The sequence below is a fragment of the Culex quinquefasciatus genome, chromosome 2 (assembly GCF_015732765.1).
Source record: "Culex quinquefasciatus strain JHB chromosome 2, VPISU_Cqui_1.0_pri_paternal, whole genome shotgun sequence".
In the NCBI taxonomy this organism is placed as follows: Eukaryota; Metazoa; Arthropoda; class Insecta; order Diptera; family Culicidae; genus Culex; species Culex quinquefasciatus.
Window position 1 is genome coordinate 208,124,577 of NC_051862.1, and position 14,317 is coordinate 208,138,893.

Genomic DNA, 14,317 nt, shown 5'->3' on the forward strand with positions numbered 1-14,317 from the left:
CACCCCGGTTTACGGTATATAGAATTTGATAGCAATTCAAATTATCACAGAAATATTAAGCATAAAACGTATTATCTATTCAAATCGCCCAAATAAGACTTTTACTATCAGGAATCTTCAAACGCCTTTTTGAAATCTGTAAGCTGTTTAAAACTAAGCGCCCTTCAAATGATAAATTTCATGATAAACATCTGTATTTACAAAGTTTTAAGGTTCTATTTGTGGACTAACCAGAATAAGCCTATAAGATTGTATGAATCATGAAATGCCTTTTTTTAAATTGTAAGCGCCCTTCAAATGATTTTTAATGATATATTCACTGAATTTAAAAGACAAATTCCAATTATAACAAAAATATTTAGCATAAAAACGTATTATCTATTCAAATTGCTCAAATTAGACTTTTACCATCGGAAAACTTAAAACGCCCTTTACAAAGCTGTAAGCGCCCTTCAAACGATAAATTTCTCGATAACGATCGGTATTCACTAAGTTAATCGGTTCTGTTCGTGTGGACTAACCAAAATAAGCCATTAAGATTGACGGAATTCTCCAAGAATCTGAAACGCCCTTTTTAAAATTTGTAAGCGCTCTTAAAATGTTTTTTTTTACCATTAAATTAAATTTTAAAGTCAAATTCAAGATCAAATAGAAATATTTGGCAAAAAACATATTATCTACTTAAGTCGTCCAAATAACTATTACTTTCAGGAATCTCCAAACACCCCTTTTAAAGCTGTAAGCGCCCCTCAAATGATAAATTTCTCTATAGATAAATAAGCCATAAAGAATGACGGAATTCTCGAATACGCCCTTTTGAAATTTGTAAGCGCCCTTAAAATGTTTTTTTTTTTTGAAATTAAAATACATTTCAAGGTCAAATTCAAGATCAAACAGAAATATTTGACTTAAAACGTATTATCTATTTAAGTCATCCAAATAGGACTATTACTTTCAGGAATCTTCAAACGCCCTTTTCAAAGCTGTAAGCGCCCTTCAAATGACGAATTTCTTGATTACGAATTGTATTTTGACATTTATGCTTTTTTTCATGGAATAACCAAAATCAGCCTTCAAAGCTGAAACTGTAAGCGCCCTTCACATGAAAATGCAAGGCGAACTTTGTGCTAAGCACCCTGCTTTTGGAAACCTCCTGGCAATTCTTCAACTATTGAAGCGCCCTCTTCCCACAGTCTGTCGACCTCTTCCCAGTTGATAGATCATCCATCTCCTCAACAGTAGTCCCAAACCGTTCCAAATGTCAACGAGAGACGACTCAGTTATTTGGCATTCAAAGAGTTTGGTTTCACTTTTAACCCTCGAAAACCCTGTCATTTCGCCCCACGTGTGAGAGTGAACCCCTCGGCTCAGGACTCACTTTGATTTAGATGTCAAAAATGATTGCTATATTGGTGGCGGCCGCCACTGTCTGGATTTCTTTGCGCTTAGAGAGAGGGAGATGCGGGTGAGACGACTGCAGCGGTCATCTCGCCAATGGGTTGACCCTTTCGGGCTGGGTTCAGAAAAAATCAGTGAGGTTATCTGAGGGGTTTTTCTGAAAGTAATTTCAACGGGAAAGTCTGCTTTTAAGCCGGAAGATCTTCATTTCGTAACTCTAGTGAGTTCTTGGATGACCTAGAGAGCTAAAAATACCCAAAGTAGCCAATGAAGTTACCTGAGGTTCCAAGAAAATTCAAAATACCCAAACAGACTACCGTAAGGCTGGTAGATCCCAGTCCCGCAGGGGCGCACCGAGTTATCGCGCGCCAGGTCGTAGACCGAAAGGGCATATCGCTTCCTGCCGCGCAGTTTTGTGTATATTTTGGAGTCCGAGTTACGACGACGACGATGATTGATATTTGGACGCGCGCGCGGGAGCTTTTACATGAGTTCCATTTCAAACCCCCACAAATGATAGTGCGGCCGAGTCGGTCCCCTCGAGAATTTGGCATGATGGCGATAAAAGCTCTGTGTGGTGCACACACACACACGCACCACTTGCCCAGATCACTATTATTTCGCCGCGCCGGCATTCGGAATGAGAGCGAAAGGAGATCGATGGCTCGAGATATGGGTCTCTCGCGAGGAGGCCTATTAGGCGTCAATCCGGAGGCGATTGGACACATTTCTCGAGAAGGGGGAGAGAAAGTTTGTGGATTTCGGTTTGATCTGCTTTGTGTCACCAGGAAGGACGATCGGCGGCGCGGTGAAAGTGGTTTTTTGGAGCGATTTGAGGTGCCAACGTCAGAACGCGCGCGCGGTGATTGATCACCGTTGCGAATTCCCTGACAGGCCGAGGTTATGTAATACGCCTCCGGATCCTAGGAAGATCTTATCGACCTCCAACCAGGTCCGGTCGTTGCTCTTTTCGGGGCGAATTTATGAGCCCCCAACACGTCTAACATCATTATTCTAATTTCTTGTGGCACATGGGAGTATCGGGGCTCGATCGCGCAGAATTATAATCCGCTCGCCGGGGAGGTCGATCGTTGTCGCGATATTGTCGCGCGCGGTCGCCTACACGGCGCGCGGAGACTTGTACCACAATGTAGTTCAAAGCACTTGGGTCTTGGGATCTGCGTTGACGACAACTCGCCGTAGACGACGACGACGACTGTGGTGAGACTGATCGCATTTAATGAAAATGTCACATAACTCATCGCACTTGTAGTTGCGCGCGAAGCGCGAAGGGGATGTATGTCGCCAAGAGTTGCGCGCGATCACGATCCCGGGCGTCTCTTCCCGCGATAGAGGCGTGAATAATTTAAAATATTAATAAATCTAGTCGCGCGGAGATGTCGCTGCGCGTGATCTTCGCGATCTTCGCGCGCCATGACGGAAGAGATCGCCGATTTTTTGTACTCACTCGTAATTGAAAGCAAAAGCTGGATTTAATTAATTGCGCTAATTGTTGTCGACTGCAAGCATTCCTGGCGTGGGCGTGGCGAATGGAAGTGCGGTGACCAACGCCTCCGACGAGTTGGAGAGCGCGATCGTGATCTATCCCTACTTGGGCATTGCGTGACTAAATGGGGCTGATATGATTCTTATAGCCGGATCCCGAGTGTGACATACCGTGTGAGGTGTAAAGGTTGTGGGAAAATCTTGCAAAACAATTGCGCCGGGACTCATCAACCTTCTATGCTATCTCGGGGTGGAATCTCCGCGCCAAGGATGATTGGTTCGCTCACGCCAACTCGTGGGAACCGCTTCAGCTGGATCCTGATGGCTCTCTTCATCATTTTATTGTCCCCTCACATTAAGTGACACGTTCAAAAACAAATGCAGTAATGGTTTTCTGTGTACTCCGCGCTGAATAATTGATACGTGTGTACAACTCAACAAAGACGAGTCGTCAAGGGGCGGTTCCCATTGACATTATCGCACGGGGCTTGATTAGACCCGAAGATCGTGAAGGCGTGTTAGGTAATTTCCATACACACACACGTGACGATTATGTCTCGATTCTGCCGAGGTCGTCGAGTCACAACGACACAATTGACGGGGGTGTGAAGTACCCGGGATTGCTCCGGGGAAAAGGTCGTTGGGGATCTACCCCGAGCGCCCACACGTCTTAGGTGATGATTTTGCAATAACACGTTTCTTTTTTCCTCTCTTCCCCAACAGACTTGACGTGCATCTGGTGACCTCCCATCACTACCCGAAGGACGCCTATCGGTGCGAAAGCTGCCCCAAGGCGTACAGCTACAGGCCGTCCCTGCTGCGGCACCGGGCGCTCGCCCACAACGAGAACCGGCGCTACCCCTGCGAGAACTGTCCAAAGGTAAGTGAAGTAAGTTATCGATTCGGCTCTAGATGTTTGATGTTGTGAATGTGTGTTTTGGGCTTGTCTTGTGAAGTCTCGTGAGGTTCCTCCAGTTGATACTTTAAAAGAGTTTCGTATTAGACTCGGTCGATCTTCACATCTTCAAGATTGTATAATCAGGACTGCAGTCTACAGACCTGTGAAGTTCTACCAACCCAAATCGATTCAGTCAAGTTAACGTCATGACTCGAAATCCGGACACTTAGTAGCATATTATTTTTGTTATAGCTGGCAAAAAATCATGTAATAAGTTGGAAATGTAGAAATATCATCAGGATTTAGTATAAACAGTCAGTTTTAAGAGAATGCATTCAAAATATGTCTTTTCTAACAATTTTTCATCAGAATTTGAAAATTAAAATGACTTGTTGTGCTTCGAATTCCGGACACTGTTAAAAACTGATTCGAAATCCGGACACTTTTGCTTCGAATTCCGGACACTCGATTTTGCTTATGAATCGCACAAATTTGGACTGAAATGTTAGTGAATGGCATTCTTTAGGTCTCAAATAAGCTGTTAACATCAAAACAACCGATATTTTATATAAAAATTTGCTAGAATTTAAGAAAATCAAAACCATAAATTTCGGCTTTGCCTTCCCGGTGCTTCGGACGCCTATGAAATATTTCAGTTGAAATGTTTCGCATTGTTGGTAAACTTATAATTTTATTTTATTTAATTGTTTTGGCCTTAACTACAGCGTTCAAAAAACTTTGAATGAAAGTTGATGTTAGAATTCATCAAATAACACAGTTTTGACATTGATAATGCGAACTTATATCCAAATAATTGATAAAACAAGTTTAAGTGTCCGGGTTTCGAAGCGTCTGGGAATTCGAATCATGACGTTATCTGATGCTCTTCAAACAATAAATACTTGGTTCCTTGGTTCCATCATTTCTTCATGAACCTTCATGATTTGTGAGGCTCAAAAACTGATATAATTGTTGTAGACCTCACATTTGCATTGGTTGATCGCGTTCCCAATCTCCCACCATTGCGAAACGTCCCAATTGCGTCCCTAGCTGTACCATTTCAGCCCTAATCCACACACATCGACCGCCCCAACTGCCCTGCAATCCCCCCGGTTGATCAGATTGCTATCAAATTATACGGATTTGAGGTTTCTCTCCCATTGGGAACCACCCCCTCGATTCCCTTTTACGTACACCCAAACAACCCCCCGCGCTCTAGCATTACCCATTTCACAATTGCTATTTTTCAATTAAATTCAATTTGCTCTATTTGTTTATTGTGCCACAGTTTTGCCTCGGCGCCTTGCTCCTTTTTTGCGCGGCCCCACAATCGTTCAGGTGATTTTCACCTCGTTTTTACCCGTGCGCGAGCGCGTACGCGATCAATTGAACTCCGCGGCGTTACCAATAGTACCAATTGAAGGTGGTTGGTGGTAGGAAAAAAAGTATCATTCTTCGTACCGACGGCACGCTCGGGAGGTTGTGGGACGTACCAACTTTCGTTCAGCGACTTCGTCGCGGGTCAGACCTGCAATCCATGATCGCGCTAGCGCGCGTGGCAAAGGGTCAACCCGCGCGCCACAACTAATCAAGATTGACAGTTCGTGACGCGCTGCAGCGCGTTAGAGGTCCCCTCGCGAGTCTGTGTGTGTGTTTACTTTTCGGTGGTCGTCCGCCTCCACGCGTGAAGATCGCCGTCGCCGAAAAAAAAGGTTCAGTTGATTTATTGATCGGTAGGACCTGCGTGGAGGTAGAATCTCCCCCTGCGAAACATGCATAATGAGGTGAAAACGCAAGCTGTCAAAAGAATCGCAAGTGTCCGCTAATCGCTAGATCATGCCGGACCATTTCTTGCGGTAGGTTTAATTAGAGGTCGGTTCGCCGAAAAGGGGGTCACCCTACACCGGTATCCCGGGGTGCGTATCGAATTGGATCGCGAACGCGGATTTCGTTTTTTGTCCACGCGACGCGCTGCCACTAGTTGGAAATAAATCAAAATGATTAGATTGAAAATGTCTATTTAGCCCGTTCGGAACGGGGGGCCACAACCCGGGAAAAGGTTACGAAACCTCCGGCCTGAACAATCCAATCAGAAGGTTTATCTTGACGTTTCAGCTTGTTTCAACAGACCCGCGTGCGGCGCGGGCTGTCACTTTCGATTTCTCGGACAGATCCGAGTGGCAGCGCAGCGCGGGTGATGGATATGTTCAGACTTCTGGAACCGCGCGCGACTTCTGATATATCTTAATCAGCTCAACCGCGCGTGGTGAGTTACGCAACCTGCGGCTAATTAGAACGGGGTTGACCAACTTTCGATAATGGACACCACGCGGAAGTGACCCCATCGGTTACAATTGAATTGACCACGATTACGGCTGCAGGGACCTCTAGATCAGATTCGCGTCCAAGTTGCGCGCGATTTTGCATACATTAATTTCCCGCTTTTTTTTTATACCCGGTGGGTCCACCACGACTTCCTTAGAAGGAGCCCTCGGAGCGCTGCTATCATTTCAATAGAATCGACTCGCGCAATTGACCACACCAAAAGAAGTAGCAGCTGCGGCTGTTGCGCGATATCCCAGGTCTAGCGGGGTGGGCTACCGCGCGGATAGAAGGAAATCGATAATGAAAGCATGCTTCCCCGGCGTTGTTGTTCCGAGGTGGTGTCCACTACGGGGTTATCTCCTGCCTTAATATCAGTTGCAGGGTGGCCACTTAATGTGGGTCCAATTTTGACTTCGACTTCTTAAAATTCATTGATCCAGCTCTCCAACAAGATCAAACTCCACCGACAACATCTTTCATGCACACGGAGAAAAATGAGTTCCGAAAATCGTGAACAAGCGTTCATGAGAATGAGAACTACGAACAAAGTGTTCAAATTCCATTGTACGTTTATGAAAAACGTACCATGAAATTGAAACACTTTGTTCTTGGTTCCCAATTTCGTGAAGGCTTGTTCACGATTTTAGGAACTCATTTTTCTCCGTGTGCATGAAATCAAGGTGATCAAAATTAAAAGCAAGGCCACTCTGTGGCAAGGTGATCAAAATTGACCAATTCTGACTCCGAAACCAGCTTCTCAGGATTAGACGATTCAAACTCTCTTCCGGCTTCTCAAAATCGACTCCAACTTCGACTTCACACGGAGAAAAATAAGTTCCGAAAATCGTGAACAAGCTTTCATGGAATTGGGAGCCACGAACAATGTCTTCAAATTTCATGGTACGTTTTCCGAACAAAATGTTCAAACTTTGCTTGTTGTTTCCATTTTCATGAACGCTTGTTCACGATTTTCTAATCTTATTTTTCTCCGTGCAGCTATCCAAAACATTCAAGCAAAAATTATCAAAATTTACTGATTCTGTTCCCAATTTCGCCTTCTCGTAATTAGCCGATTGTGACTCCGATTTCTACAGAGATTATCAAAATCCACGCAGAGATTATCATAATTTATCAATTCTGACTCCACACGGAGAAAAATCAGTTCCCATAATTTGGAAACAATCGTTAATAAAAATCGGATCCAGGAAAAAGATTTCAAATTCCATGATTCGTTTTTAAAAATCGCGCTATGCAATTTGAACACTTTGTTCGTGGTTCCGAATTTCATGATCGATTTTTCACGATTTTGGGAATTGATTTTTTTCCGTACAACTCTGACTGCCGGGATCTGTTGACCCAACAAAGTTGATCAAAATTTACTAAATCTGACTCCAGCTTCAACTTTTCAGCCTGCTTGAAAATAGATCTTCAAACTTCATTGTGGAAGAACAACTAAGCTGACACCCTGTAGTCCGCTCCAATAGGTTCTCCCGAAGTCGCCTCCGTAAATACTTGCTGGATTAAAATCATAATTTTATTCCAAATCATGATTCACCCGCAGTCACAGACTCCGGGCTCAACAGCAACAGGCAGCCACGAATCAGTAGGTGGTCAAAGCCGCCCCGAACTAGGGGAGGGCGTCTTTCGAAATTCTCCAACTACCAACCAGAGCGATCAGTCTCCGATATGCGCCTTCACTTCTGGAGAGCGCTGCTACCCTGCCGTTTTACGGCGATATGATGTATACGCCATCGAGGTGATTTTGCTGTAGATACGATTTTCTGTTTTTGTTCATTTTTTCAATTTAAAATGACTAATTTAAGGTCTGCTCTGCAGAAACTGTTAAAAAGTACAATAAAAATGTGGCCCCTACAAAATTTCTTGTTTTTTCATATTCTCTACGATTTTAAACCACAAACATCATTTGGCCGAAAAAATAGCAATAAAAAATCACTACTTTTACTTCCCAATGATGTATGTATACATTGCTTGATCAAAGCTGGCTACTAGGCTGGCTATATTTTTTGTGCCAGCTATTTTGACAGCTGAGCGGATCCCTTAATGCATTGTCCACGTTGATACTTGAAGGGGGGAGGGAGGGTATTAGGGAGCGTTCTTTTATTACGTAACGTAGTTGGGGGAGGGGGGGTTGGAGGCCGTGTTACGCTCCATACAAATTTTTTAAAATTTGTATGGAAATTTTGTTACTAGTGGGGAGGGGGTCTAAAAATCCTTTTTTTTGCGTTACGTAATAAAAGAACGCTCCCTTAGCGATTGTCTACGCTCCATAAACACATTTTTTTGCATGAACAATTGTCCACAAGGGAGGTGGGTGGGTTTAGAATTTTCAAAAAAGTATCTACGTGGATGTGGATAAGGTGTCATCCATTAAGTACGTCACATTAAAATCAGCCACAATTTACTCCACCCCTTTTGTCACGACTTCCCTATGCTTTTAACACGCAATGTCACGCTTACTCAAAACCCCCCTCTTCCCACAGAACGTGACGTACTTTATGGATGACGCCTATTGGACGTCCCCTAAGAATTAAATCGAAATAATGTAATAAAATATTGCCAAGTCTTGATTTGGTCCCCAAACCTTAAATCAACATTCAAACAGAATTGAATTTGACTTCTAGCAATTCTCAATGTATACATACATCATGATGAGTAAAATTGGCGTATACATCATTGTTTGTTTGCTTAATAAAATGGGCCCCAGAGCAGCTTTTTGAAAAATTCTTTCGTCAGGAGGTAGCTTTTAAGATTCTTTATCAGACTGTACAATAAAATTGAAAATGTCCAAAATGGCGTATACATCATATCGCCGTAAAACGGCAGTACCGGTTTCGCTCCTTTTATTGTTGTTTTTTTGGGACAATAATAAATTGTTGTATTTTTTCTCGTTGTTTTGCCCAGCATCTTCTTTTTTGGCTTGCTGTTTGCCCTCCCGAGATCATTAATTATAATTAATGAGAACTACTCTAGCCAAACTTGCGCGATAGCGTAACCTTTGCCCAAATTGGCAATTCTCAACCCCTCTGCAACTCTCGCAGTTGCATAACGCTATGACATGCGCGCGCGCCCCATCTTCGGAATGTCAAAACTGGATCAACTCAATCACGTGCGCGCCAGAAGTTCACGCGGGTCATGCGCTAACCCCCTCGCTTATCTGCCGTCTTGGATCACTTCAAACCGGCGCAAGAGGAATTCGTGTCTGAGCGGGCCCACCCCCGCGCTCGCGTTGATTACCTCATCTTCTCGTCATCATTTCACTCTCGGGGGGGTTATGTTTGTTTATTCATCGATTTCCAATTGCCGGGCGCGCGCCCGCGCCACGATTTGATCTCGCGCCATGACTTGGGGGCTTCGATCACCGTAATTATGTTGATTTCGTCGCACAAAAGAGTCTCTTTCAATTGCCGCTCGGAGCTTATCTCCAGGATCGGAATTTGCGCGAGCGACATCGTTCCCAATTTGAGTGAATGAAAAATCAATTTTCGAAAGCTGTGGCTCATTCTTGTTTTTTTTCTCTCTTCTCTTGCAGGTCTTCAGCGATCCGTCGAACCTCCAGCGGCACATCCGCACCCACCACGTGGGAGCCCGCAGTCACGCCTGCCCAGAGTGCGGGAAGACGTTCGCGACCTCGTCCGGGCTCAAGCAGCACACGCACATCCACTCGTCGGTCAAGCCGTTCCAGTGCGAGGTCTGCTTCAAGGCGTACACCCAGTTCTCGAACCTGTGCCGGCACAAGCGCATGCATGCCGACTGCCGCATGCAGATCAAGTGCAACAAGTGCGGCCAGAGCTTCAGCACCGTAACTTCGCTGTCCAAGCACAAGCGATTCTGTGATTCAACGCCGGGGGCCGCCCCCGCAGGACACCATCCGTCAGCCGGTCCAAACGTCAACGCACCCCCGAATAACCTGCCCCAGCTCAACATGGCCACGCCACCGAACCCGTTCCTGATGTTCCCCGGAAGCCCGTTCTTCGCGCCCGGATTCCGCCCCTACCCCGGAATCTTCCCACCCAACGCAGCCGCCCAAGCGCCCCAATTCCCGATGCCCTTCTTCCCCAAACCAACCCAACCAACCGCCCCCATCGAGTTCGACCGCAAAACCCCGTCCCCGCGCCTCCTCCTGGACCCCTACAACCAACACACCATGAAGATCTCCCCGCCAACGGCGGAAGAAGCGACCAACCCGCTAAGACCATCCCCGGCGCGCCCCATCCCGGTCAACTTCAGCTCGATCCCGTCAATGACCTCAACGCCGGTTCCGCAGATCCCCACAACCCCGACCATGGATCACCACATCAAGGCGGAAAATGGATCGCACAACAGCAGCGCCGGATCGACCCGTGGTCGCGCCGAATCGGTGCACAGCTCCGAGGACGAGATGCCCATTTCGGTGGGATCGCTGCGCGTGAAGGATTTCTCGCTCTGCTCGACGGCTTCGTCGTCTGGGTCGCTCGAGCTGAACCAGGAGCAGCGAGCTGCGTCCTCGCTCGGCAAGAGGAAAGCTTCGATTGAGGTGGTGAAGGAAGAGGAGGATGACGAGGACGAGGAGGATGACCGGAAGGAGGTGGAGCCGGAAGCTAAGGTGAGAATCAAAGTCATTTCTAACTTGCAATTTTCTACGTTTTTGCCACAAAATTCCAATCCAATTGATTTTGTATGTTTGAGATTTTGTGTTTTTTTTATTTGACTCAAGGGTTACACACTTGTAGAAAATTTCAAATTACTTTCAAACCCCTCAACTTTTTCGTTTGACACTTATTAGTTTGTAACCCGTTGATTTGACAAAGTCAAACTAAAAAGTGACGAACTGTCACTTTTTACACGGCGCTCATGCACACTATCAAAACAAACGTTTGGTAGTGTGTGTGAACTCCGTATAAAAGTGACCCCGTTCGTTTGACAACAGTTGGTGTCAAACCTGTAGGGATTGAGAGTGGGTAAAAGTAGAGATCCGTATGCTATAAAGGATAAATTCTAAGCAATTTGTAGCTTAGTGTAGCGTAGCGTGTAGTCAGAGAAGGAGAGAGTTGTTGAGCTTTTGTGTGAGAGAAACAAACTACAGGACTGATTTATTTCTCTCACTCAATCGTTTAGCAACTCTCTCTTTCTCTCACTACAGGCTACGCTACACTAAGCTACAAACTGCTTAGAATTTATCCTTTCTAGCATACGGGCAGAGAGAAGGGAATACTCTTTGCTACGGGCCTCTACTGTTACCCACTCTCAATCCCTACAAAACCGTCGGGATTGCAGTGTACAGGAAGTTTATAAAAATCCACTTAAAAGATAATTTCCAATCACTCTCGACAGTTTCTTCACGATATTTCATGAAAAATGGCAAAACTAGAGGACTATTTATAAGTGTATTTCGAGGAAACTAATAGCAAAATTTTCGCCTTACAGATCCCCAAACTGGAGTCCTCGGAGCAACCGCTGGACCTGAGCGTCACCAAGAAGAACAAACCGCCGCGCAGCCCGTCCCCGATCGAGGTCACAACTCCAACGCCCACGCCAACGCCAACCCCGTCGTTCTCAAACGAACCGCCCGCAAACAACCCGGCGCCCAACTCACCGAAACCGGCCAGCATCGCAGCCGTCGCCGCATCGCCCTCGCCGTCCCGTATGATCGCCGTTCAGAGTCCTTCGGAGGCGTCGCTGTCACCGCGCCCCTCACCGTCACCATCCGCATCCTCGCCGGGCGCTCAACCAATCTCGTACCCGCGCCCGATCTATCCGATGCTGCTGGAGGCCATGTACCGTCCGGGACTTCCCGGCTTTCAACGAGGGCCGGCGTTCAATTTTTTAGGCTCCCTTGGCCAGAATTTTGAGATGTTGAAGCGTAACGCTGCGGCCGCGGCCGCTTCCGGCTTTCCGCCGAAGCCATTTCACGATGCCATAATGGCCATTCCGGGAGTTGGGAATGGGGGCAAGGTCAAGGACCGCTACTCGTGCAAATTCTGCGGCAAGATCTTTCCGCGATCGGCCAATTTGACGCGCCACCTGCGCACACACACCGGTGAGCAGCCCTACAAATGTCGGTACTGTGAACGGTCATTTAGTATCTCTAGTAATTTGCAGCGTCATGTGCGTAACATTCACAACAAAGAGCGCCCGTTCAAGTGTCACCTGTGCGAACGGTGCTTCGGCCAGCAAACGAACCTTGACCGGCACCTGAAGAAGCACGACGCCGACGCAGCCGGACTCGGCATCGGCCTGGGCGATTCGCCCTCGTCGAACGAGGCCGAACGCGAGGACTCGTGCTTTGACGAGATCCGCTCGTTCATGGGCAAAGTGACGTACTCGGGGGCCACCGGCGGATTGCACCACCACCATCACCACGGTGGCCACCTGTACACGCCGATCGACGTGACCAGCGTCGAGCCGGAACTGGACCTGGACGGGTCGAGCGACGTCGAGAGCGATATGATCAATATCGACTCCGACAAGGAACCCATGAACAACAACGACACGATCGAGGTCTCCACTTAAGGGGGTGGGACCACCTTGTATAAAGTTCCCTGTGTTGATTGGACCAAAAACCGACGCCACTACGCGAGGAGATCCCAGACCTCTGTACATAAGCGCGAGGACCTAGAAAAAGCAAGCTCTGTAAACTTACCCTCTATGCTCACTATTAGCTAATTACACAACCACGATTGACCAGGCTCACTAAAGTATAGTATTATGATACATAAGATCAAAACACACACACACTCTCTCTCTTGATGAACGATAACGTTAAGCTCAGTAGACCCACGAAGTAGAAGTAGTTTTGTACAGAAATGCAACCCCTGACAAGTAGTTGAATATTTTCGGTGATATTGATATTGTTTGTAATAAAGGAATTTTTTTTCTTAGTCTTAGTGATAAAAGTTAAACTTTTGACACACTTGAAAGAATTTAGTTGATACCAAAAAAATGAAACGAAACACTGCACGATGCCCCCTCTAGAGAATAGTTACTACAAATGGTAGGAGAATTTTATATGCGTTCGGCAAACGAATTTGAATTTATTTTAGTTTGTAACTTATTATTATTTTTTCGTTGTTTGAGAGGATTAATATAAAAAAAAACACATTTCTACATCTGTAATTCATTCAAAGCGAAGAAAAAATCATGAAATCAAACTGTAAATTACTACTACTTATTCTACTATTACTCTTAATATAAACTACTTAAAAAAACAAAACAATTGTTAGTTAGTTATAACCACTGCATACAAAAATCCTACACGATAAGCGCAATTTTTCCAAATCATACAAAAATAAACCAATTTCAAAACCAAAAACCCTTAGCTTTTTTCTCTGCACCACAAACACTCACACTCACACACAATCCATTATGTTTGGCGCGGCGCGGCCAGAGATTATGCCAAACTCATGTAAATCATACTTATCATTAAGCAAGAAAGTGTGCACGGTGCGCGCGAGCGCGTACGCGGTTTTCCTTTCTTTCCCCCCTGCTTAATTCGACATTTATCTGGGCAAATTTGTCGCACGACATACACACGGTCCGCCCCCTTGGTTTCGGAGTTGGCTCGGACGACGACTTAAGGGGAGCGTTGAAGGGAGAAGGGGGGTAACCTCGCAGGTTCACTTCACAAATTATCAGAAAATTAATAATAAATTGCATGAATCGAAAGTAAATCGATTAATGCCATGCTGGAGGTACATACAGGTAAGTAGTGCTGGTGGTGGTGGAGGTGGCTTTGCATGATTTTCGTTTGTCGGCACGAGCGCCCGGTGCAAGAGTGCGGTGTTCGTGGAAAACAAATTGGATAGGTCCGGTGAGCGAGTGGTGTGGTCGTCATGTGGAAAATCAAGTAAGTTTCATTTAGTTGCGGAATGGTGGAAGATTTCTGGGTGGTAAAGTCTATCATGCGCTGATAGTGATTTGCTGGTTGGCGATTGCTCATGGTAATGTCTGTTCAATGTTTTATAGGATGATATTGATTTGAGGATGAAGGAATGTCACATTGATCTTGAAATTTTCAAATATCATCATACGAACAATAATCAAACTACCTTCAATCAAAACAATTCAATCTAGAAACTTTTGAATTTTGTTGCTGCTTCGTTTTAGTAGTCTGCCTAGAAAATAAAAAAAAATCCTCTTTGGCTCTATCATAATTTAATAATTTAATGTGTTGTATAAATGTGTTGCCGGGTC

General features: G+C 45.5%; 1 protein-coding gene across 1 annotated transcript in view; it reads left to right on the forward strand.

Annotated features, from left to right (window-relative positions):
* Positions 1-13,436, forward strand: part of LOC6045612 (transcription factor hamlet) — a 145,191-nt gene extending 131,755 nt beyond the window's left edge. The window contains 3 exon segments of the mRNA XM_038255970.1: positions 3,628-3,784; positions 9,678-10,730; positions 11,552-13,436. Coding sequence (XP_038111898.1) covers positions 3,628-3,784; positions 9,678-10,730; positions 11,552-12,637 — 2,296 coding nt within the window. The 3' untranslated portion in view covers positions 12,638-13,436.
* The last annotated feature ends 881 nt before the right edge of the window (positions 13,437-14,317 follow it).